Here is a 26865-nt window from a genome sequence, read left to right as displayed (position 1 = left end):
GAGTTATGTTTTTTTTTTTTTCCTTTTAATGGAATAGAGTCTTTATGTGTATGGATTATATTTTTTCCCCTGAACAGTGTATGGAATGGTGTCACCACACACACACACACACACACACACACACACACACACACACACACACACAGACACGGAGGCACGCACGCGCGCATTTCGTTGTGTGTTCGAATGTTCGGCGTCAGGTATTGTGATGCGCTGTGGGGCAGACGAAAACAGCGAGGGAGCCAGCGGTGTGGGAGGACCCTGGCGTACAACAGGTTCAGCCACTACTCACAATATCTGTGTTACAACCACATCACGTCTGTCCCTCCTTGGCCCATGGATGGGTCGTGTTGTTGATGTGTGGTGGGAGATGGTATGTGCGATGATGTGTCGTCCCCGTTACGACCGCTGGAGGTGGACGACGACGACGACGACTTCCGCCCTTATGACAGTCGGGAGGAAGGCTCAGAGTTCAAGCTATGGTCGTTTTCAGAGAGAGAGAGAGGAAAAAAACCTGACGCGTCATGATTGTAGAGTTATTGGTGTGTGTGTGTGTGTGTGTGTGTGTGTGTGTGTGTGTGTGTGTGTGTGGGTGGGTGGGTGGGTGGTGTACTGAATGACACGTGTCTTGATATTACATGACAATCATCTTTAGCCACAGCTCCGTGCACAGTCATGGGCGCGGTGTCTGTGAACAGTACTAGATAGGGACTGGTGAGATTGCTGTCATTACAGTGTACACACGCGTCGCTTACAGCCCTGAATATAAGTTTTTGTGATGAAAGACAACCTCTTACTCGCTACAATATGTGGTATATATATATATATATATATATATATATATATATATATATATATATATATATATATATATATATATATATATATTTACCAATGGCGTCCTAGCTTCGTCTCTTCGATGTATATCAACTGACTGTTATATTTCTCTCTTGTGTCTCCCCTGATGATGTGATTATTACACGAAAGTGCACTTGGGAAATTTTCGTGTTTCATTTTCCCCGTGGACTCATAGGAATATATATATATATATATATATATATATATATATATATATATATATATATATATATATATATATATATATATATATATATATTCTCTTCAAAGAACAGATGTGGTTGTTCGTACATAATCGTATCGTTTTGGCGTACGGGAGACATTTGGTTTTATATTTGTTACATGTAAATAGTAGTGTATATGTTATGTTTGTTTTGTTTATCTTATTCCATTTACAGGTGGATGGTGAAGGGCAGGTGGAGGTTGATGGTGACACGTGAGCTCTTGGCAGGCGGGGATAGTGAGGGCTAGCCAAGCTGGGGATAGTGAGGGCTAGCCAAGCTGGGGATAGGCAGGCGTCTCGGTAGGACGGATAGGACAGTAAACACCGGTTGTTTGAGGTAGGATTCGTGGATGTGGTTTAGAGCAGAGCTGCTAGGGAGGGGGGGGGGGGGTTTAAGGGTCGTTAACTGACGGGATGAATGGGGATAGAGGGTAGTAACTGGGAGGAGGGATAGAGAGGGAGGAGACTTGTGTAACTCGAGAGAAGAAGGGTGGTGAGGAGGGAGGGCACTGGTAACTTGCTGGGAGGATGGTGAGGGAGACTGGTAACTCACTCGCTGGAAGGATGATGATGGTCAAGAGTGGTAACTCACTCGCTGGAAGGATGATGATGGTCAAGACTGGTAACTCACTCGCTGGAAGGATGATGATGGTCAAGACTGGTAACTCACTCGCTGGAAGGATGATGATGGTCAAGACTGGTAACTCACTCGCTGGAAGGATGATGATGGTCAAGACTGGTAACTCACTCGCTGGAAGGATGATGATGGTCGAGACTGGTAACTCACTCGCTGGAAGGATGATGATGGTCAAGACTGGTAACTCACTCGCTGGAAGGATGATGATGGTCAAGACTGGTACTCAGAAGAAGAATGAAAGGCACACTCGATGATAGGGACGTGTGTGTGTGTGTGTGTGTGTGTGTGTGTGTGTGTATAGGGGGTGGGCTAGGTATTTTACCATATCATAGGTACACCTCCGCCATATTGATCAGTTCCTAATCCCTTAATGGCACGGGTTTTGCGAGGTCCGTTGGTCGCTTCCGATCCTCTTTTTTTTGTGGAATCACTCTCTTTTTTCTGTGGAGGGGAGTGAGTGAGGGGAGGGAGGGATGGAGGGAGGTCGATCACTCACGGGTGGTGGAGGGAGGGTTGGGGGTGTTGCACGGGAGGGAGGCAGGGAGGGGGCGGCAGTTTCCTGACGCGGGTGTTTTGCATATGGGTCTGACGTCGTTGCTGACGCCCGGGGCCCAGCTGGCTGACGGCGAATCAAGGGTGGGAATTACCTAAAGGGGGGAGGGGGAGGGCGGTCGCTAAGCGGAACCACCTCGTAATTGGTCGTAATTAAAATGAGTTAATTACGAAGAATTGACGTGGTTGATGGAAACCGGTGATTTTTTTTTTGTGGGTAGGGGAGGAGGTAGGTGGATGGATGGATATCGGGTGTTCTCACTGGATTGGGTGGGAACACACCCCAGGCACCACCCCCTGCTGGGGTTCAGAGGTCGTCGTCGTCGTCGGAGCCACCCGACTCCTCCCACGTTCTGTGTAACTACCGTGCCCAGTGTGTCATATACCTGGACTCTCTCTGTATCAATGTGGATGTTAACAAGTTCTTCATTGCCTGTATATTCTGTCACTATGTACCCAGTATGTTATGTACCTTTGAACCTCTGAAACTGCTGTGAATGGTTATGTCCTGGCCCAAACACACACCTCAGTACATATGTAATTTGTCTGTGTAAACACGAGAGTCCCTGGGCCCCACTCGGGCCCACCTGTCACCCCTCCTATGTCTGCGTACTGTACCCACTGTAACGCCCTGTACTGGCCTCCACCCACCCCTAGGTATGCGCCCTTCACCCATACTACCGCTGAAATGCTTTGGTTATGTATATCTAGACAGTAAATAATTTGAAACTTAAAAAAGAGAAATCGTCCACTTTCGTCGACGCCCGAGCCCCGCACACACACACACAGCTGTTGCGACGTCGTCGTGTTTAACGTTATCCTGACATTACATGATTAGTGACATGGACGGCACGTGTCCCTAGGACACCTGTGGGGGATTACCTGCACTCAGCCTCGCCCGCCAGCCAGCCAGCGTCGAGGGCCTTTCTTGGCTCCTGTCGGGGGTATCGGTTATCGGATCAGCGGAGGAGACCTTGGGTGAGGATTGAGAGGAGGAGGGCTCTCTATTTGAGAGAGAGAGAGAGAGAGAGAGAGAGAGAGAGAGAGAGAGAGAGAGAGAGAGAGAGAGAGAGAGATGGCGTTGGGGTCCTTCGTCGCCGCCTTCAGGCGGGGAAGAGGCCACTGTCGACTGGAAACGTGACGGCGTCTTGAGTTAGGGCGCTCAGTGGTCCCTCAGCACCTTCGACCAGCCCCACCCCTAGCTCCCTCCCTCCCTCTACCACACGGCAGTTCCTCCTTCGTCACGTTACTCGAATGTCATGTCGTCCACACCACAGCTGGGCGGCGCCTCCCTCCCACTCACCCACCCTCAACCCCTGCCGCTCAGCACTCGTGTCGGCAACACCACAAATGTGTGGTTGAGGCTTGTGTTGCCCGACAGTACGCTGCGTGTATCTACACACACACACACACACACACACACACACACACACACACACACACACACACACACACGGCGTCGCACCAAGCGGAAGTGGTCGTCTCTAATGATTCCTGTAGACTTTGACACTGTAGTGGAGGCGTTGGCTGGAGGAACTGCATGAGACACCGTTATCCCGGGAGCACCGGGGAGGTATTCTTGTCCAGGATGGCTCCTCTGCTCCTTCCTTCCTTCCTCCTCCTCCTCCTCCTACTCTCCCCGGTCTTGACACTTCCTCCTGGAAGTGACGGACATACTCATCTCCTCCTCTTCCTCTCACTCCTCATCCTCGTCCTGACACGTCTGATCTTGGCTCTCCTCCCCTTCCTAATACTGACACACACACGTCCCCCTCCTAGTCTTGACGCTCGTCCTCCTCCTCCTCCTCGTCCTCCTCCTGTTTTTTCCTCCTGTCTTCCTCACCTTAGTGCCGTCGTATTACCCACATTGATGCCCGTATGTACCACGTAGATATTTTCCTTTGACCTCAGAAGCCACCAGGATCACTGGACTGTCGGAACACAGGTGGACGTCAAGATGAACACCATCCAGAAATAAACATGGCCAGCCCTTGGCAGAGGAGGTTACCGTCGCCCGCGTTATCTTTAGTATATGTCATGCGCCCCCTTAGAGGGTGGGGGGTGAATCTGCCCCTGCACGTGACACCTGACGGAGGTCACGCGGCGGCACCCATGTGGCATACGACATGGGTCACGTTGGCCATACCTCGGCTCTGGGGAGTGTGGCACGGGCAGCGCACCCGACACCCACAGTGATGTGGTGCGCTAATCCATTTCGAGTAAAGCCCAGAGTGACGCATGTGATGGGCCCCTCTGAGCGGATGCGTAACCGGGCAACACACACACACACACACACACACACACACACACACACACTTCCGGCGACGCGTCGTGGTGTTCGCCTGCTCCTGCCGCAGGTGTCCTCAGACATTGTTCCGCTCCCTCAGCGACGCCTCCTCCTCCTCCTCCTCCTCCTCCTCCTCCTCCTCCTCCTCCTCCTCGTGCCGCTGACGTTGGGCCTGGCCCAGATAACCGCCCGCTCAGAACACCTGACTAATGCCCCTCGGAAATTGAATACGGCCGACGCGCCGGTACCCTCCTGGCATTAACTACGGCGGGGAGTGATGGGTTAGTGGCGGGAGAGGAGGGAGGAGGAGGGACTTGGATTTACAGGTCTGTGTGAATGGTGAATTACCGGGCAGATAGCGACAGCCCACCTAGGGATGCTGATGACCACCATTCACCTGAGATGGAGTCTGGATGGAGGAGGGGTTGGGTGAGTGAAGGCCTGGTATATATATATATATATATATATATATATATATATATATATATATATATATATATATATATATATGACAGTGCATCAGCCAGTGGATGGACGGAATTGATCCCAGCCTCTCCTGTAGAGGACCAAACAGTCTGCTTCTGTGTATTCCCTTCCTTGTTACCACCGCTCCGCCAATATTGGCGTGGTTTAAGACCGCCACGTCTTGCCCCCGAGGCACCGAAACGCTCCATTCGTTAGCACACAGGAGTGGGTCCTGTAATAAGCTGCTGGTGGGACGCGAATGTGTGTGTACATACATTACGTTGACTTGAAAGAGGAGCTGCATGTGGCCATTATGATGGTACGTGTGTGTTATCTCGACATAAAAGATCTTGTTCCTGTAGCTCCCCAACCCTCTCGTCCACCTCCTCCTTTACGTGCATTGTAGATTATGAATACATGTTATTGTACGACTTGCATATATGTATATATATATATATATATATATATATATATATATATATATATATATATATATATATATTCCTATGAGTCCACGGGGAAAATGAAACACGAAAAGTTCCCAAGTGCACTTTCGTGTAATAATCACATCATCAGGGGAGACACAAGAGAGAAATATAACAGTCAGTTGATATACATCGAAGAGACGAGCCATCATCAGTTTGTCTGTTGAAGACGAGGAAGTGAGGAGTTCGTTTGAAGTTACGTGTGTCATGTCTGGCGTCACCCTCCGTCTCCCGTCACCCTCCTTAGCCTGGTGACGCTGTGACGGAGTTGCACAGCAGACAACACCACGGTGGAAGCAGCCCATGCCTGAACGTGCTGTGACCTGGCTTGTTTTGCTGCTGCTGTTCCTGTTGTCGCTGCTGTTGCTTTTGCCCGTTGTCCGTCCGTCCGTCCGTCTGTGCGTCCGGCCGTGCGTCTGTCCGTGCGTCGGTCGTTGGGAATCGTACTTCAGGCGGGAAACCTGGAAATGCCCACGTCAGATTCTCATGGAATTTTATGCTGTCGTTTCCCCGAGAGAACTGAGTGGCGTTTAAAACTTATTTTAACTCATAATTTGAAGGAAAGTCTACTGTTTTTTTAGCCTTAAGACTGAACACAGATGCCTTTTGATAGGTTTTAGGTAACGTTTCCAACTATTCTCATTCCCCTGCCAGCAACACTGCAACACTGGAGGCCACACAAGTGTTTCGCGAAACACCCTCCCAGTTGGTGTAATTTGTCTCCCGTTTTCTGTATTGATTACATCTTCCTGTTTCTCTTTGCTTTTATTTTGCCTGTGGTTCCTATATCTAGGGCAGCAGCAGTCGAGGTGGGTTTGTTGACGCAAGTGTTCACGTTATCAGAGTTGTTTGATAACACTGATTCAACTCAAACCCCCTTCTCTCCACACCCTTGCCATGTGATCTCCCCTCCTCCCTACGTATCAGACCCTCCACCAACCCTCCCTCTCCCTTCTCCCTCCTGTTGCCGCCCCCCTTCTCCCTACCTACTGTTCCGTGCCTGCAGGCAGCGCCTGGTCGGGACATGTGGTGGGGCCATATGCGGGACCTGAATTTTAATGCTCGTGTGTGCCATGCTTGACACGTGCAGACGGGAGGGGGTGAACGGTTTACGGGGCCTGGTTCCCGGGGGGGGGGGGGGGGGGGGGGATGATGGAGGTGGTGGATTGCACAGAGCTTGGTTGCAAGGGGTAGGTCGCAGAGGGATAGATTGTAGGGGACCAGGTTGCATGGGGGGTTGATTTACGTGAGGGATAGATTGTAGGGGACCAGGTTGCATGGGGGGTTGATTTACGTGAGGGATAGATTGTAGGGGACCAGGTTGCAGAGGGGGGGTTGATTTACGTAGGTTGCAGGGGGTTGGGAGTTAGATTATGGAGGTGGAGGGCAGGCAGATGGCACGGTGGAGAGGGACAAGTTGCAGGGGGTTAGAGTGCTGCAGAGAATCAGAGTGCAGGGTGTTAAGTGTTTAATCCTCCTATAGTCTACCTCTTTACCAGGGTGGCTCTGTGTGTTTGTGTGTGTGTGTGTGTGTGTGTGTGTGTGTGTGTGTGTGTGTGTGTGTGTGTGTGTGTTTTCGTTCGTACAGACGTAGGTGACTGGAGATGCCTAATGATTATTAACTCTAAAGCTAACTCTAAAGCTCATTAACGTGAAGCATGACCATCACTCATTATGTTAGTTTAAGTACCTCATAGACCCCCCCACATTACTTGTTTCTGATTTGATATTAACTTTTATAACCTCGAGGATGGGAAATGATTTGAGGACTTTGTTAAGTGTGGTCATGTCCGGTAGTGTTGTGGGCGAGAGTCTGGCACTGCCCAGGTGTTGGTGTGGGGGACGAGAGGAGGAAAAGTATGAGGGGAAAGTTCGTCATGTTTAGTGTGGTTTCAAGGCAAAGAGGGAGTTGAGGCTCTGTGGTGATGGTTGGTAGGGGGTGGTGTTGAGGGGGAAGGGGTGGGTTTATGCATTGTCGGTGGCTAGGGAAGGAATAGGGGAAGGATGGGCTGCGGTTGTGCTGTGCGTCAAGGGAAAGGAGAAAAGTCGTTGCGGTTCCTTGGGGGTGGATGGGGGAGGGAAGGGTCGTGTTCCGTGGTCGTGGATGGGGGAGGGAAGGGTCGTGTTCCGTGGTCGTGGATGGGGTAGGGAAGGGTCGTGTTCCGTGGTCGTGGATGTGGGAGGGAAGGGTCGTCTTCCGTGGTCGTGGATGGGGGAGGGAAGGGTCGTGTTCCGTGGTCGTGGATGGGGGAGGGAAGGGTCGTGTTCCGTGGCCGTGGATGGGGGAGGGAAGGGTCGTGTTCCGTGGTCGTGGATGGGGGAGGGAAGGGTCGTGTTCATTGGTGGTGGATTGGGGGAGCGGGACGACCATGAGAAGCATACAGCGTGCTCTGCCAACGTGCCTTTTGCTCTGCCAGCATGTCACGTGTTATGCCAACATGTCACGTGTTTTATGCCACCATGTCGAGCACTCTGCCAACGCTCTTGTCGTTCCTTGTGATGTCTGGCCATTTCGGGCCATGCGTATACGACAGTGGTCGTTACAAGGCTGGCGTATAGGTTCATATACGCCACTAGTTAATACGCCTTCCACTGGAACTGCAGTGGTGCCATTTTAATCTCTCTTTGTTATCATGTTTACGATCAGACGCATTGCTTTGATAGCCAGTGTCATGTCTTTATGGCGCATATTTCAGTGGCCTCAGGTTTTGTTAAAAGATTCCACAAATTTGTCGTTGGTTTTGAAGCCTGTTCGTTGTGTGTGTGTGTGTGTGTGTGTGTGTGTGTGTGTGTGTGTGTGTGGCACAGTCTCGCAAAAAGAACTATTCGCTCCAGGAGAGGATCTCCATTTCCCTGCGACGGGAAGTAGCGCAGCCTTGGCGCTTGGTCTTTGATAAGGCAACAACAGGGCTGTTGCTTAGAAGCTGCGATGGAAATGGATCAAGGGAACCAAAGCCACACGAGGTTCATACCAAGTATTCGGCGAGAGAGACAGAGAGAGAGAGAGAGAGAGAGAGAGAGAGAGAGAGAGAGAGAGAGAGAGAGAGAGAGAGAGAGAGAGGGGTACGCTCAGTCCCGTCTCGTAAACAGCTGTTGTAGTGTGTGTGTGTGTGTGTGTGTGTGTGTGTGTGTGTGTGTGTTTACTTTGCGGCCTACGTAAAGCCTGGGCGGTTCTTTCCGATTTACATATATTTATTTTGTTTTCCTAGGACTGTCTTACATCCTGTGTTAACAGGTAAGATAGTCCTAGTAAAAAAGAGAGTTTCTAGGATGGAAATGATAGTTTTAGAATATCATTTTGGCTTGTAAAGCCTCGTTATAGGCCAATAGGCTTTCTCTTTGTATTCTGTTGTTCATATGTACTCTCTCGTTATTAACGAATATCTTTTTTTGTCTATTTCCAGGTACGCGAGTGGTTTGGTGGTAGTGGTCGCGATTGTGGTAACGTACACAATTGGTAAAGCCCCCTCTCTTTTTTTTGACTGTAATTAAGAGCGAGTGGCTTTGTATGCATGGCTGGTAATGTACACCCTCCTTTCCCCTTTCCCCCCCAAGCTGCGTAGAACAGTTTTGCGTAATACATTGCGATGCGTATGGGAACAGATGGTTGAATCATTATGGATGATGGCGCGTTTGTTTCAGACGGCTTTGTTTGTCTGTCTCGATTATTTCAAACTATCATATTTTTTTTCAGCCTTGGGTGTGTTTAGTTTTTTTTTCTTTTTGTTAGGCTGGACAGTGTTCGTGCTTCTGAGGTGTCTGGGATTATGGGGTGGAAAGGGGGAATTTAATGCTATTGGTCCCGCGCCCTCTTCGGATTTGGGTAGTGTTCCATTCCGGCACCCGAGTCGTCGGTCGCGTGAAGCTCTGTGAACGGAACGTGAGAGCAGCAGTAAGCAGAGTAACAGCAGCGCCCCCCCGCGGAAGCAGAGCAAAGGAGCAGCGGTAACCAGTAATAGCACAGCAGAGGAGCCGTCGGAGTAACGGCACCAGCAGTAATAGTCGTAGTAATAGCAGTGGTAATTATAGTAGTAGTTGTAGTAGTAGCGGACGACAACAAACGGTTACCACAGCAGCAGTAGCATCACCTCCAGCGTCCCGTCCACCACACATGGCCTGGAGCCAAGTAAAAGCAAAAGTTTTCTCTGTCGTGTGGTCGTCGGGGGAGGAGGGAGGGCGTCGGGCTCATTTGCCGACCCAGCTGATGCCTCTGCGGTCAGCTGGTACCGCTGTGGTTCAGCTGTTGATGATGCGGTCCGCAGATGCCGCTGTAGCCAGCTGTGCCGGTCGATTTCTAACTGTCGTCACACAGGGGGAGAAGGATTACGCCAAAGTCCTCTTCTTCGTGTTGTCAAAGTTTTCCACTGTCTTGGTCGTGGGTCATTCTGTGTGTTGATGTTAGTGCCCGGGAAATGGTGTTTGGACTGTGAGGAATGCACTTTCGCTGTGAAATGGAGAGTTGAGTTGTGCTGTGGATAGGTTCGTCTAAGGCCTCCCGAAGGATAGGGTAACCTTTTTTTTACGTCCGGGGGTAGCGCGTGGCAGATCCTCCTGACACCACCCTTTCCTTAGAACCCTCCTGTTGCTACTCCCTCCTTGGCACCCTCCCGACACCACCAGTTTCTTGGCACCATCCTGACACCACCCCTTCCTTGGCAACAATCTTCTTGTTACCCTTTTGACACCATCCCTCTTGGACACCACCCTTCTTGGCACCCCTCCTGACACCATCCCTTCCTTGGCATCCTCTTGACACCGTCTTTTTCGTGGCACCCCTCTGACACCACCCCTTCCTTGACGTCATCTTCACACGACTTCCTCAGTGCTCACCTGACACCACCCTTCTTTTCCACCCTCCTGACATCATCACCCATGCTTCCCTCCCCCTCTCAAGCTCTTTCCTTATATATGACCACTTGTCCTCACCCTCTCCTACCCTTACCCTGTCATCCTCCCCTCCTTTCTCTCATGTTCTCCCTCTCATCTCCTGTCGCTCCTCATGCCTCGTCATCGTCCCCTTTCCCTTCTCTCTCTCTCTCTCTCTCTCTCTCTCTCTCTCTCTCTCTCTCCCTCAACTCCCAGCCCTTCATTCCTCTCACCCCGTCGCGTCCTAGTGTCCCCTCATCTCTCACGACACTCTCCCTTCCCCAGTCCATGCTCTCCCCCCCCTCTCTCTCTCTCTCTCTCTCTCTCTCTCTGTGTGTGTGTGTGTGTGTGTGTGTGTGTGTGAGAGAGAGAGAGAGAGAGAGAGAGAGAGAGAGAGAGAGAGAGAGAGAGAGAGAGAGAGAGAGAGAGACTTAGCGATCCGTATCGGGAATGACGGATCTGATGGTTCCTTCCCATCCCTCGCGCCCTGAACAGCTTTATGCATAATTAAACACTGTAATAAGGCGAGAAATTTTGCATCTTGGTGATCTGTGTGAGAGGGAGGGAGGCGGGCGGGTCGTGATGTGGTCAGTTCTCTGCTGGAGTGGGTGGGCAGGTCGTACCGCAAGGTTTGGTTGGGTGGTCGTCGTCGCTGAGGTCGGTGGGCCGAGTTGTCGTTGAAGACGAGGTCGGGGTCGTTGTATAAAGCTTTGAGGTGGGCCTTTATTAAAGCTTGAGCTGGGTCGTGGTTTAAGCTTTAGGTGGTGCCTTGGTTAAAGCCTGAGAAGTGGGTCGTGGTGAAAGCTTTGGGGTGGGTCTTTGCTAAAGCTTTGGATGAGGTAAGGGTGTTATAGGCTTCCCTAGCTGTAGGGACTTTTATGGGGGTCTTTTGTTTGCTTTGGTGTGTGTGTGTGTGTGTGTGTGTGTGTGTGTGTGGGTGGGGGTGTGGGTGTGTGGGGCTTGGGGGAGCTGCCTTGACGCTTCGCTTATATACGGTGAAAATGGCGGTCGCATTGTGTTGGAGCCTTTATGTATGGTGGTGATGGGTATCTCTGATTATGTATAGGGGAGTGTGTGTTTGTGTGTGTGTGTGTGTGTGTAGAGGGAGGAAGGGAGGGAGGGAGAGGGAGAGCTTCACCTGCCGGCCTACCTTATCTCCCTTCCATCGCCCTTATCCACGTTGTTCCTCCCCCATCCAGCGTCCACTGGCGAACAAAAATTAAGTGGGCCGGTTTGACCCGCATGAACCAGACATTTATGGAACCTCTGTGATTGATGCGAATGGAACATGAGCTGCTCAGGCTGCGTGTGTGTGTGTGTGTGTGTGTGTGTGTGTGTGTGTGTGTTGTGTGTGTGTGTGTGTGTGTGTGTGTGTTAGTGGGAGAGAGTTTTACCCTTGTGTTGCCCCATCTCTTAACCTTTGTATATGTGTACCTATGTTACTGACCATCAGGCATGCACGGTCCGCCTGGTGTTAGACCCGCATAGGTTCGAATCCTGGTCGCCGCAGCTGGTCCACAGTCGTGCCAGCTGTTCATCCTCCCGTAGAGGCCGGTCGATAGAATGAATGCCTGGCATCGGCTAGGGTGTGTGTGTGTGTGTGTGTGTGTGTGTGTGTGTGTGTGTGTGTGTGTGTGTGTGTGTGTGTAAAACTTCCTCCCCGTAAAGCACAAATAGTAATCACACACACACACACACACACACACACACACACACACACACACACACACACACACACACACTCCAGCCTAAGCCAGGTATCCATTTATCGGGGAAGAACGAGCATCTAGGTTGGATGTGGGCCGACTTCATGGATACGTACCCATGTGATCCTGCTGACTCATGTCAGTGACGCTGTGTGTGTGTGTGTGTGTGTGTGTGTGTGTGTGTGTGTGTGTGTGTGTGTGTTGGGGTGGGTGGGTGATGGGGGGAGAGACAGGTGCTCTGCTATAGGAGAGAACATTGTGGATGATATCTATAAACGAATCAACTGTTAGAAGCGTTATTCTCTCTGGCAACAGTGATGGATTCCATCGGTAACATTGCTGGGTTCGCTGTGGGAGCCACGTTGGCTGGTGTGGTACAACAGGAGGGGAGGAAGAGAAGGGGAAGGGATATCTTTGGGTTCCCATCCGATGAAAGAAGGGCTGTGACCTGTCGGGGGGGGGGGGGGGGGGGGATATATAGTCCCGATCACTAAATGATGAATTGAAAGTCGCTGCAAGGGGCCGGGGCGCTGTGGGGTTCTCTCTCTCTCTCTCTCTCTCTCTCTCTCTCTCTCTCTCTCTCTCAGCCTGAAGAACTCCTACTACCCCACACATCCCTCCTTGGCATTTGGGAGTGTTGTTCATCCGTGCGGTGATGAACGGTCGTGTTGTGGGCTAGCTGGAGTGTGTGTATACATTGTGTACTGTCTGATGATACCTTGGACACACACACACACACACACACACACACACACACACACACACACACACACACACACACACGTGCACACCTGTGGTGGTATAATGTTCTGGTTTGTGGCAGCGTCTCCCGCTGGCCACCTGCCACCTACGTCATACAGAGACAGAGAAAGATCGTAGTAATGATAATGAAAATAATCGTAATGATAATGATAATAATGATAATGACCCGGTGTACATGTTCTACGAGAAAAACTAGGCATGGATGTACGTTTATCTACCGTTGATGGCTTTGTGTTCAACATGAAGGAAAACGTCAGGGTTGGAAAACGATGGGACACGTTGACGACGATGGATTGGACGACGGATGTCAGGGAACTTCTGCAGGAGGGCATGGCGTACTGCCAGACAACAGGGCTGGCTCTTCGGTCCTACCCTATTTACTTCATTGTGCATATACCAGTATATCTCCAGCCCTATCTCCACTATATATATATATATATATATATATATATATATATATATATATATATATATATATATATATATATATGTATGTATGTATGTATGTATGTATGTATGTATGTATATCATGGCTCGTAAAGTGTGTCTATGTGTGTATAGCGATGGCAGTCAGTGATATGAATACAATAGATTATTATCATCGTATTTCCCCTCCTGTATTGTGTATCATCTCGTCCCCCATTTACCATGTCTCTTTCGAAGCCTGGGTTCGTTAAAGGACCACCCGTCCTACGTGGTTGTTTAATGCAGCTGATTCGTTGACTGAAGTTTCTCTTCACTATAACGCGGATAACTTTGCTTCTCGTCTGCCGTGAATAATGAGCCGTTGAACAGTGTGTGTGTGTGTTTGTGCGTGTGTGTTCAACGTATACGCGACCGGCCGTCGTTAAGCAGAAGTTCAACGCCGAGGGTTTTGAGCCTTAGTGTTCATGAACGCTGGGGATGGCACAAGTCGACGCGCGGGAGTGAAAGTGCGTTAGGGAGAAAGTGCGTCGCCGATCTCGTTTGCACTCGACCAGGATGCTGGTTTGTTGGTAGCGAGAGAGTGTTAATCCAGGGTCATTCGGGGGTCAAACTGGATTATGGGGAGCGGGGGGGGGGGAGACTGTCCTATAGCTGATAGTGGCATGTCAGTGCGCCATTTGATGACGTGGTTTCATTTGTTCTGTGAGTAGTTTCACTTCTGGGTGTTTCAGTTTCACCTGTCCGTGTGTACGTTTCACCTCCCGGTGATTTGTTTCAGTTTTCGGTGGTTCAGTTTGTTTCGCTTTCCTATGTTTCACTTTCACTTATTGGTGTTCCAGTTTCACCTCGGGGGTTTCAGTTTCACTTAATGGTATACCAGTTTCACTTATTGGTATTCAAGTTTCACCTTTCGGGGGTTTCAGGTCGCACTGTCGTGTTCAAGGGTCATTCTGTGGTGCTTAAGGGTCGTTCCGTGGTGCTCAAGGGGTCGTTCCGTGGTGCTCAAGGGGTCGTTCCGTCGTGATCAAGGGGTCGTTCCGTCTTGCTCAAGAGTTCGTTCCGTCGTGCTCAAGGGCCGTTCCGTCTCGCTCAAGGGGTCATTCCGTCGTGCTCAAGGGGTCGTTCCTTCGTGCACATGGGTCGTTCCGTCGTGCTCAACAGTCTCTACTGTATTCCTTAAGAGACATGCTGTCGTCGTGGCGATGGTGCGCGTGTGGCCGCCTCCTCCTCGTCGTCGTCGTCGTCGTCCCTCCCTCCCTCCATACCACATCCCCAGTGTAATAACTTTAATTTACGAGGATTCCAGCCGACGCCCCCTGATACCGATGTAATGTCTCACACGCGGCCTCCCATGGGACTAGCACGGCGGGGCGAGGATTGCCAGGGGTACACTGGGAAGAGGGTGGATGTGTTTGGCAAGGGCAGGGGGGAGTTGTGGATGGGATGGTGGGTGGTGGTGCTGGTGGTGCTTCATACGTGTGTAAGGGGAGTGTACTGTAGTGTATTGGGTGGAGTGGAGTGGGAGGGAGGGGACGGACGTAATAGGGTGGTAGTGTGGGGGGAACGCGATTCAGGGAGTGTGGGAGGGGGAATATGTTGGGTGATAGGATGGGGGAAGTGTTTCAGGGTGTATGAGAGGGGGATGTGTAATGCACGCGAGTGTGGAGGTTACTTAGTGCACGCAAGTGTGGAAGTGCGTGCATGGGAGTGTGGAAAGCGGAAGGTTTCATTAGCCCTGACAGGAAAACATACGCCAGCAACAGTAGAACTCTTCGTCTGTTTACAGTGAAACAGGAGCACCGAGGCTGAAAGGATCCGTTGAGAATCGAAGCATTAGATAGATCCTCTGTCTGTTGGTAAGTAGACGGACACCCCCCATCCCCCCAAGGGTATCAGAGCCATAAAGCCCTGTGTGTGAGAAGTAATTGGTAGTTAAGATCATCAGACGAGGGAGAACGGGTGGGACTCGCAGAGGGAGAGGGACCTACAGCTTACGTCTGCCTCCCTCCATCGAGACACTCTCCCCGAAATGAGATTCAAATGTTAATGGAATACTAACCCTTATGGAGGGTGGCAACAAGACATTTAAGGGCATTTAAGTAGTATCATGGCACTGTTGGGTGAGTCAGAGGCGTAGGACGGAGTCTTTTGGACGCTCGTGTCTCTTCGCATCGAAGATGCGATGCCGCGCGACCCCCGTTCGCTTGTGACGTTGGAGATGTTACCTGTGACGTCAAAGCCCGGGAATCACAAGGGGGTTATTACCGTACGTGTTGGCCTGGATACTGGGCGAGTGCTAGGGTGGAACTAGGACGAAGAGGCGTCGTCCTCCCCCTAGCCAGCTAGGTAGCCAGCTGTGAGGCTTTGTATCCTCCGTCACCTAAACCCTGTAAGCTTAAGGCTGTGTCGTCTGTACCATGGCAGGTTCAGAGACTGTATCGTCCACCCAGCATAAACGCTGTAATTGTCCCTCCCCTCGTCAGCTGTTGAGGCTGTATCGTCCGTCCCCTCGTAATGGGCCGTCGCAGTGGTGCTCATTCCCGTTATAACTGCGTCCAGCAGCGGAACTGGCCGGCCCGCCTCCCCCACGCCTCTCATCCAATGCGTAACACACACGGAGGTGACGCCCCAACCAGTCCGCCAGCAAGTGGGAAGGTTCCCGGACGGGGGAGGGAGAGAGAGAGAGAGAGAGAGAGAGAGAGAGAGAGAGAGAGAGAGAGAGAGAGAGAGAGAGAGAGAGAGAGAACTTTAAGGTATTCTTTCCGTTGAATTCGGCGGGGGTGCACGTCGCCAAACCCACTGGAGTTCGGTCTGTTCCCAGGCTTCCATGGTTGAAAGCCTAGTCCATGGGGCAGTTCGAGCTGGTCATAGCGGCAGAATTTGAGCCAAGGTTGGAAGGATATATTGAGTTTAGGAGGAGAATTGTACCAGGTCACCGGGGGGCAGCTCTTCACAAGCGGTAGTCGCGTGTCCCCCCACTCTTGGATGGCGAGGTAGATCAGCTGAGTTAGCTCCAGCTGCTGGGTTTCGTCACCTGCAGAGCACCTCAACCTGAGGATGGTGATGCGTTCCATCCACCCTCCGTCGGTAGTTCACTGGGGCACGCGGGTAAGAACGCCTGGACGTCGTTGCCTCTCAGACTACTGCAAGAGAGCGATCCGAACTCAGTGGGTGAAGTTCCAGCGAGGCAGTCTTGCAACCGAAGACGTTATACACAAACGACTCCGAACAACCGTTGGCTCCTAACGAGGCTGTTTGTGATAGAGGAAGAGAATAGACACACTCATGTCGAGGTGTAGGAAGCGAGAGGGTTCTACACCATTGTACTTTAACGACGAAATTTTGTCGAAGGGAAAGATTAGTAGAGAGAAGCGCAGGAAAATGTATTGAGTTAGGAGGAACGAGTCTGTATGAGGAGCGCGTCGTATGTGCGAGGCGAGGGAGAGATCGTATGTGTGGGAGGGGAGTCAAGAGGAGGCTTCTCCTCGAAGGAAACAGTTTCCTCGTCTGGGATTAAGCCTCCCGGATCCACCTCCCGACTTCTTCAGATTTTCCCTTCCCTTATTGCAAAGTCGGCGCCCTTGTGCGGGTCGGCAAGGGTCACGGACGAAGGGATTATGAGAGGGAAGAATAACCATGTATCCTGTTGGGGGTAAGTCAGTGTTGTGCCGGTCATTGTTGTCTTCCCCTCCTCCCTCCACTTCCCCCACTTCCCACCCCCATTTTGGTGGAGTTGAGTCACGAGGTCCGCGGGGGACCGGTTTATGTGGTCCGTGACTACCGGCGGTGTCTGGCATGGTCCGGCCCGGGCCATTTCTGAGCACGTTGGTGAGGACCTGCGCGGACGGACCGACCGATGGACCGACATGACGGGGGTGCATACGCTCGTGGTGGTGGTGGAGTGGCTGTGAAAGGTATCTGGGGGTTACGTGGTAGACCCCCAGTAAACGGTGCTGGGGTGACGGGTCTTGATTCAAAGTCGACGAGGATGCTGGAGTGTGTGTGTGTGTGTGTGTGTGTGTGTGTGTGTGTGTACAGTGACGACCTCGTTAACCCCATCGTGTGAGGGGGGGGGGTTGTCCCCCCTGCAGGGAAAGTTTTTGTTATCTCACGTGTTGTCTGGGGGGGGGGGGCCTCCCCCCAACCCTGAAACCTTTCCCCCCCATCCGCACTCTGCCCCCCTCCCCTCTGCTTTTATGTGTTACTCTTCTCGACATTATTTCAGAAGAATTTATATTTTCAGTCGTTATGGGCGAATGTCGTTAGGCTGTGTATGTAATCAGGTTGTTTGAGGGTTATGTGGCGTTCCACACATATGGAACAGACTAAGATTTTGGCCCCGAGTTTACTCCTAACCCGCGTTAAGCCACAGGCTTCGTATCATTATGGACGAAGGAACACGTCGTGTATGACGCGTTCGTTGTGTTCAGTGCGTTAGTTTGTAGTGGCACCATCTGGTGTTGTGTCGCGGGTCTCCTGGGGTGGAGTGGGGTTGGGGGACGGGGACACTTGGTTGTGGAGCAAGGCGGCTGTGGCGGTAATTAGGGACCAAGGGAAGCGCTGACCTTCGCCACACGCCTGTAGTAGTAGTGGGGGACCTGTACATACCCATGGCAAAGACTCGGGCATTCGAGGTTGTCGAGGAGGCCCCTATTACTAAACTCGTTCCGCCCTTATCTAACTCCAAGATCCTCCTGGCCCAGCCCTCAGTATTTTGACCCTGGCAGCGTAAAGTAATTGTGATGTCCTGGGGTCATTCAGGACTAAGATCTGAGGTCACGCTTCGGCAGTCGACTTGTCTCAGTAACTTAAGTAAACCTTTGACAACATCTTAACATCCCCCTGACGGTGGTCATGGATGGGTGACCCGCGACCCTTCCATCTTGACAGGTGAGAGGTGGCACGAGTGAGAGCTGATGATGGCCTCTCTCTCTCTCTCTCTCTCTCTCTCTCTCTCTCTCTCTCTCTCTCTCTCTCTCTCTCTCTCTCTCTCTCTCTCTCTCTCTCTCTCTCTCTCTCTCGTTCTCTGTATAAGTGGATTGCGTATAGGGTGATGTATGTTTTGGGTGTATGCGTGGATACTGCTTCGGCCTTTAGATCCGGGCTGTGCGACGGTGTGTGGATATTGCTATGGACTCGGGTCTTTGCTTGGGGGGGTAGTTGCTGTGGAGGGGAGCTGTGCGTGTGGCATATGAGGAATTGCATGGACGCTGTTCCACGTCCGTTGGTAAGAGCATGACAACCCACCTCCCTTTTCCCACCCCTCTCCTCCGCCACTCCTCCTCTCATGGGGTCTCTATGCCACACCTCTAATTGTCATGAATTCACTCCACTTTAAGGTCTCCCGCCCATGATGTGCGCTGGGGGCCCGAGAGGGAGGTTTTTTTTTTTTCATCCCCCCACTGATAGAAGCTCATCAGCCCACATGATATTTTTCCCCGCTCTTTCTTTCATTCGGTGAATGAAGCGTTCGAAATGCCAAATGAGATGGCCATGATATTTTTATGATGCTGGTGTAGTGACGTCCTATCCACGCCAGCAGCTGCCGTCTGTTGGACTTGGTAAATAGAAACGTACCTGTGTCGTTGGTCTGTTTACACAGACCGCCGTGATGGGAACAGACGCGCGTGTCTCCTGTGTATTGTTGTACTGTTACGGAGATGTACTGTGTTGTCTTTTGTCCCTGTTGTTATTTTATATTGGGTTTAGTGCATATGAGCTCTTGCCTCAGGCTCACACATCTTCGCCTGATGTTTGACGGTGAAAGTTTAATCCCGTGAGCAAGAAAGTGCGCCCAAACCCAGCTGTGGGGGTAGGAGACCTTTGAAACCATGATAAGGTATACGTAAGGTAAGATAAGGTCCCAGACCCAGCTGTGGGGGTTAGAAGACCTTCGACACCATCGTGTGGTACACGTAAGGTAAGATAAGGTCCCAGACACCCAGCTGTAAGGGTAGGAGGCATCCGACTCCATCACAAGCGCATATTCCATCAAGGGAAAATACAAAGGAAGTCAGGGAGCTGGAGACTCTTTTGGGTCATTTCAAGATTGTTGTGGTTGAGGAAGAGATCCTGACACTCGTAGATCACTGTGGTAGGAGTATGAAGACATGCGTGTATTTCACTTCGAAAAATACTACCGTAAACATGACACCCATTTGCTGACATGAGCATTACGCCTTATTTTTTTTTCTAAAAGGCCCTAAACGGTTTCCAGTGAACACCACAGGGAGTGGGAACTTCTGGACAGTCCTATCTGTAAGGGGCTGTGTAGCCCCGAGGGCTACGACGGCTTCCAAACGACCCAATCCCATCAGCCTGGGCCAGCCAGCCAGCCCGGGGAGAGAGAGAGAGAGAGAGAGAGAGAGAGAGAGAGAGAGAGAGAGAGAGAGAGAGAGAGAGAGAGAGAGAGAGAGAAGGTGAAGACCCTCCAGAAGACTTCAAGGTATTCACAAAGGTATCTCTTTAGCCCGAGCATTTTCCGAAGCCATTCCTTTCCCTCTCTCTCTCTCTCTCTCTCTCTCTCTCTCTCTCTCTCTCTCTCTCTCTCTCTCTCTCTCTCTCTCTCTCTCTCTGTGAGGATGTATATTCGTGGGCGTGTGGAGTGCGTGTCCTATCTCTGTGTATCGGTCGAGTGTGAGGATGATAAAGGCCGATAAACGGTCTAGGTGTTATCACGCACACACACACACACACACACACACACACACACACACACACACACACACACACACACACACACACACCTGAAAAAGTTTAATAAAGTTTAGTTGCGTTTATCTTGAAATGCTTTGATGTGCCACTGGACAACGATAATTCCAGAGGTTACAAACTTGAGAAATTCGTAAATCTTTGAAATTTCACTTTCTTAAGCGCGCGTATGCGTACGTGTTAGGCCCGTGCGCGTATGCGTGCGTGTTAGGTCCGTGTGCCTGTGCGTGCGTGTTAGGCCCGTGTGTGTGTGTGTGTGTGTGTGTGTGTGTGTGTGTGTGTGTGTGTGTGTGTGTGTGCCAGTCAATCCCCCGGTACCTTCCCAACCCCCTTAACCTGCCATATAAGGTCAAGTACCACAGCTGTGGGTCGTGAGTCACCTCGTTGACCTTATACGACATGTGGGGTGAAGGTGGGGAGGGGGTTGGGGGGGAGGGTAACCATACAAGGCGGCCGGCCATCGTGTGACTCATACAAGGAAGACTTTTTAAAATACGTCGTCTCCCTGTGCGACCCCGGCCGGGGTGGGGTAGGCTGGTGGGCGCCCCTGACCTTATCTGTGGAGAGAGGGAGTGTGGGGCGGGTGGGTGACAGAGGAGGACGGCAGGTAGAGGGTGTTAAGTAGATAGCCGGCGGCAAGGTCCTCCATCCCGCTGTGTGTGTGTGTGTGTGTGTGTGTGTGTGTGTGTGTGTGTAGGACGTCATCGTCGCCTCGTCCGGTGCGGACATGACTGTTGGGGTTACCTGCTTGTTGTGTGTCGGGTCGCTTCAGGGCTTCTATTGTTTTTTTTTAAGGGTGGAGTGCGTGGTTGTGTGAGGGAGGAGGAGGAGGAGGTGGGGTGCAGGGTGGGGGATGTAGTCACCCCATCCACATACTCTGTTGATTGAGCCATCCACACTGCTTTTGGGTTACTCCACCCACGCTGCCTGCTGAAACACACACCCACCCCCACTCCCTGCTGAAACACACACCACCCACACTCTCTGCTGAAACACACACCCACCCCCACTCCCTGCTGAACACACCACCCCCACTCCCTGCTAAAACACACCCACCCACACTCCCTGCTGAAACACTCCCACCCACACTCCCTGCTGAAACACACCACCCCCACTCCCTGCTGAAACACTCCCACCCACACTCCCTGCTGAAACACTCCCACCCAAACTCCCTGCTGAAATACACCACCCCCACTCCCTGCTGAAACACTCCCACCCACACTCCCTGCTGAAACACACACCCACCCCCACTCCCTGCTGAAACACTCCCACCCCCACTCCCTGCTGAAACACACCACCCCCCCTCCCTGCTGAAACACTCCCACCCACGCTCCCTGGTGAAACACACCACCCCCACTCCCTGCTGAAACGCACCACCCCCACTCCCTGCTAGATATCCTGCTGATCATCATGTGACCATTTTTCTACAGATAGTGGCACATTTTCCCTTTATAACTTAAAAAAAAAGTCATTTAGATTACACTAACGAAGAACGTTTAATGTCGGCTCTCAATTCTCATCCGAATTCGTGGCGGACTACATTTCAGGTCTTGATTTCAGAACACGAGACAAGTTTTCCTGAAATGATGGTGTACGAGGCCAGGTTATCCCCTGCACCAGGAGGCACTGTGAGGCATTGCTTGGTGTGTGGCTGCTTCGGGGGTGGAGGGGAGCTGGTGCTGGGTGGCCCACCACACGGACTGATGCAGGGGAGATAAAACCTTCAAAGTAACCCTGAGGGGGTTAGGTGGGGGAGAGGGAGAAAAGGAGGATGGAGTGTCCAAATGGTCGTTAATCTTATCGTTAATTGATCAGATACCAGTCTCTTAGAGCAGTTGTGTGTGTGTGTGTGTGTGTGTGTGTGTGTGTTTGGAGGGGACGTATTATTTGACCCTAATCGATTTGGAGGCAGCAGATGCGTATGTGTTTCCTTAACTCATCCAATACGTGGACAAACAGAGTTGTTGTTCGTTCTCCTGCAACAGCTCTTCGTCATAGTGTCCTGTTGTTGTTGTATTGCTGTTGATAGGGGGCTGCTGAGGCGGCCCCGCTTGCAAGTTTTTTTTTACACCGCGACGGGAGAGTCACCATCAGCGGCGAGGTTGCGTTGTCGACAGTGGACGGAAAGGAGTACTTGAGCACTCCGCATTTTTGCTCCAGGGTCTCCTGTAGGTTCATGTTGCCTGAGCACCGCGCAGAACTTCAGGGGGTTCAATATAAGCCATGTTTTAGGGGGGTTCATCATCGGTCATGTCCCTCGTGTGGGTTCATCATCATCCATGTTCTCATGTGGGTTCAATATAAGCCATGTTCTCATGTGGGTTCAATGTAAGCCATGTCCTCAGGTGGGTTCAACAGACGTCCATCGTGTTGCACGAGTTCATATCGTAACGGGGAGCGAGGGTGGTGGGTGGAGGGGGTGGTTGTGTGACGTGTGTGACGATGAAGTTTGAGGGAGGTGTTCAGGGGTCGTGGTGAGGAACCACCTGGTGTTTGCGTTCGATCAGCACTGAACCATCATTGGTCAGCGAGGGAACGCTGTCCATTTTCGACGCGGCGTCCGTTTTCTGTTGGGGGTCAATATTTCGTGTGTTGAGTGTGTATTAGTAATGATCCTTCTTCTGATTGGGGATAAGGGAGTAATTTGTTTATCTATCGCGTTTCAGGAGTGCCTCGTCTTCTGACTGGGGATGGAGGAGGAGGAGGAGGAAGAGAGGAGGGGAAATCATAAGCGTTCTTTGTGTCTCAACAATACCCTTTTTAATGAACTAATTTGACTGTTTGATTGTTTCATTAGTGACCTTCTGATGGAGAAGTAATTAATGTGTTTACTGTTTCAGCAACATCCTCCACTTGATTGAGGAGTAACTTAAGTGATTTTTTTTTCGTGCATGTGATTAATACCTTTCTTCTAATGACGTACTAATTTCAGTGATTACTTTTCCTACCGTAATGATCCCATCTTTTGATGAGGAGGGGGATTGATTTTCCCGTCTTGTCTTAACTGCATATTCCACTTTCTGATTAATGTAATTAGTGGGCTTAATGCTAGTGCTAATTACACCCTAATTATGCTGTAATGAGGACCAGTCACCGGTGTTCATCTACAAGTGTTTGATGTTATTCCCTGCCGCTGTTGTCAACGGAGGAACTAACTCACGCGTCTTCTTCTCGTCTCTTTGCAGACTCCTTCGTCAACTCTCAGGAATGGACCTTGTCCCGAGGTGTCCCAGACCTCCGTCTGGGGATTGTGGGATCTCTCTCCTCCGGCAAGTCCGCCCTCGTTCACAGGTGAGTGGCTAGGGGTTGTCATGCAGGTGAGTGGCTCGTGGTATCATACTAGTGGCAAGGGGTGGCATGCAGGTGAGTGGCTAGGGGGTGGCATGCAGGTGAGTAGCTAGGGGGGTCATGCAGGTAGAGTGGCTAGAGGGTGGCATGCAGGTAGAGTGGCTAGGGGGTGGCATGCAGGTAGAGTGGCTAGGGGGTGGCATGCAGATAGAGTGGCTAGGAGGGTCATCCAGGTGAGTGGCTAGGAGGTGGCATGCAGGTAGAGTGTCTAGGAGGGTCATCCAGGTGAGTGGCTAGGAGGTGGCATGCAGGTAGAGTGGCTAGGAGGTGGCATGCAGGTAGAGTGGCTAGGGGGTGGCATGCAGGTGAGTGGCTAGGAGGGTCATCCAGGTGAGTGGCTAGGAGGTGGCATGCAGGTAGAGTGGCTAGGAGGTGGCATGCAGGTAGAGTGGCTAGGGGGTGGCATGCAGGTGAGTGGCTAGGGGGTGGCATGCAGGTGAGTGGCTAGAGGGTGGCATGCAGGTAGAGTGGCTAGAGGGTGGCATGCAGGTGAGTGGCTAGGGGGTGGCATGCAGGTAGAGTGGCTAGGAGGGTCATCCAGGTGAGTGGCTAGGAGGTGGCATGCAGGTAGAGTGGCTAGGAGATGGCATGCAGGTAGAGTGGCTAGGGTTTTACTACTGTATTGTGGGTAGTGGTCGTGCAGGTCAGTAGTTGAGGGTCTCACAGGTCAATGACTGGGGTGACGAAGGTTAGTGCCATGGTTTGGGATCACACAGGTCATTGGCTAGGATCCCACAGGCCATTGGCTAGGGTCCCATAGGTTATAGGGCTGGGAATCACACCATACCAATGGTTGTGGCCCTACAGGTCAGGGGGGTTTGGACCCTCCAGGTCAGGGGGGGTTTGGGCCCATCCAGGCCAGGGGGACCATCCAGGTCAGTGACTTAGCTTTCACAGTGGTTGATGGTCCAGGAGTCACACGTCTTTAAATGCGCACCACAGGTCAGCTTTAGCTCCGGGTTCACAGGTAAGTCTTGCCTCTGATTTTGCGGGTGAGACCTTCAGTCCTTACCTTAAGGAAGGTAGGATCACTCTTGCCTAAGGATAGAGAGGCCAGCCTTCCCTTAGTTATTATATGTGATTCAGTACTTTTAGATTAGGGTGAACATTACGATCTGAAGACCTCTCTTTCTCTCTCTAGACGTCTTTTGAGGTAGGAGATTTAAGTGTAGATGTATAGTGGTAGTTTACCTTAGTTTACTGTAGATTCCATGGGCCATAGCTAAGATCACTGGCACCAGTTTACCCCAAGTTTACCTTAGGTTTCATAAACGTAGTCACACTTGAGAGATTGGCGTAAGTGATCCAAGACTTCAACTGATTACGGCCGTGTTCCAGATGCGTCATGTGTGTGTGTGTGTTTGTTCGAAGTGTTCAGTGGTTCGCCAGCAGATGTGAACGCTGTATCTTTGCATGTCTGATCCCTGTCGTCTTGAGACGTACTCATCGATTTTAACTGCCCGTCGAAAGACGCGTCTTCACGACACTTTTCCTTTCCCCTGGAACCTCGGGAGTTCTATGGAAACGCCTGGTAAATATAGAATGTCTCCCGCTCATCCGCTTCGCTGGGTTCTGGTTGGTGATTCATATCCCGACGTGTTATTGGATGGTTCATATAAAAAAAAAACCCTGAGATTCGGATCTTCGACCTCGCGTCTCGAAGCTTGTTATGATAGCTGGAAGGATTATTTACCCCCTTAATTTACTTGCTTCAAAATTATTTCCACTCTGATAAAGTAAAGGTGATATTGCTCCCTCTACTTTCCAATATTAGGAGCTTGAAAGCAACGGAGAATCTGTTGGACTCACGTCGTCCCCCACCCAGCACCCCTGAAGGTGACGCGATTAATCCCTTTTGCTCCAGCAAGCGCTCGTCCTTCAAAAGATTCGACGCAAAAGTAAACCTCGTGATTTTTGCCCCCAAATCTGGTGCAAGTACAGTTTATGTACTGTACAGCACACTTACTTAAAGTCATGGAGCACTTACAACGTGTACAGTAGTATTTATGGTGAAAGTTTCGCCTTTCCGCAGTTCACGGATCCTTTATGAATCAATACAGTTCACCAGTGGCGACTTGATTCGCGTGACGTATGCACTTGAAGCGCTGTGGTTTTACCTTGCTTGAAGGCAGTGTCGGGATGAGCATCCACAGACACCAATGTTCCGTCCGCACCTATGCGTCTCTAATTTGCATACCACAGACACTCCATTACTCCTGCACTTGTTCGCTCCGCAAGGGCGGACTGTAGGGAGCGATCTACGTGTCGTCAGGTTTAACAAATGACACGATTCGATTCCCGGATCTCGTCCATACCTGGCGCGAATTTCAGACATGGGAGCACTGGGCAAGGACAAACGATATTTTTTTTTTAATCTCTTTTTTTTATTGTCATTTGGAAATGGACAGGCTGCTAACCTAATGGCCCTCGCTGCCAGGAAAGGAACTTTTTGAGTAAATATACTCCTTTTTACACCCTCTGTCTGACGTAATGATTGGTTTAAATGACTGAAGGATTGATGTGGCTGACTTAACTTTTTCTCTTACGTAAGTAGTGAGAGGTTGTTGTGTATGTGGGTGTAGGTAATCGTGTATGTGTTGTAGGTAGATAGTTAAGTAATTGAGGCCTATGCCAGTCATATGCCCCAAGTTGAATAGGTACAATAGGTAGATGATTTGCCTTAAAAGTCGAGTATATGTATGAGGTAAGAGGTAGGTGGGTCTTGTCTGCATGTGTGGGTGTGTGTGTTTTTTGAGGTGCAGCATTTGAACGGAGTGTCGCTGTGTGTTGCAGGTACCTGACGGGCTCGTACATGCAGGAGGAGAGCCCAGAGGGCGGCCGCTTCAAGAAGGAGATCGTCCTGGACGGCCAGAGCTACCTGCTTCTCATACGGGACGAGGGCGGGCCGCCCGAACTACAGGTAAGCAAACACCTTCGTCACCGTACTATGTCGGCTGGGGTGTTTAACCGCTGGCGGACGGGAAACACATGTCCTTGCAACACACTTTGTGTTGGTAGTTGCGTTGCTCTGGCTCACATGAAACACATGTCCTTGCAACACACTTTGTGTTGGTAGTTGCGTTGCTCTGGCTCACATGAAACACGGGCCCTTCCAACACACTTTGTGTTGATATCAGTGTTGCACTGGCTAACAGTGAAACACAGGTCCTTCCTGCACGCCCTATTCCCAATTTCCCAGTCATATTCAAAGGGTTATAGTGATACAGTCTCATCTACATGGGTCTTGTGGTACAGGGTACGGTAAGTCGTGTATAAATGATCCTAGACTGTATGTTGTATTATTAATGTTATACAGTAGTCAGCTGGTCTTGTGTTGTTGACTCGTAGTATTGGAATGTCTATTTATTTTCCTGAAGTAACGACCGGTTTGCCATTAGGGGGTAAGGGTCTCCCTCCTGGAGAAGGAGGAGGAGGAGGAGAGAGAGAGAGTGAGAGATCGATGATCGGTCGGCATCGTGGCAGAAGTACGTCGGGAGGAGCTCTTCGTCAGGAGGCGTTTGGAGGAGGGAAGAAACGCT

The 26865-nt window shown here is 51.0% G+C and overlaps 1 protein-coding gene across 3 annotated transcripts in view; it reads left to right on the top strand.

Annotated features, from left to right (window-relative positions):
- Positions 1 to 26865, top strand: part of CenG1A (Centaurin gamma 1A) — a 625830-nt gene that overhangs the window by 448322 nt on the left and 150643 nt on the right. For 2 of the 3 annotated variants that reach the window (XM_071670690.1, XM_071670691.1), the window contains exons 2-3: positions 23164 to 23269; positions 26120 to 26246. In XM_071670690.1, the coding sequence (XP_071526791.1) occupies positions 23164 to 23269; positions 26120 to 26246 (233 nt within the window). Of the gene's footprint in view, positions 1 to 8849; positions 8965 to 23163; positions 23270 to 26119; positions 26247 to 26865 lie in introns of those variants that run through there. The other variant, XM_071670692.1, reaches the window with a different exon arrangement.

Source organism: Panulirus ornatus, chromosome 15 (assembly GCF_036320965.1).
Source record: "Panulirus ornatus isolate Po-2019 chromosome 15, ASM3632096v1, whole genome shotgun sequence".
Taxonomy (NCBI): Eukaryota; Metazoa; Arthropoda; class Malacostraca; order Decapoda; family Palinuridae; genus Panulirus; species Panulirus ornatus.
Note: the sequence above shows the minus strand (reverse complement) of the source record. Positions and strands in the feature narration are given on the sequence as shown.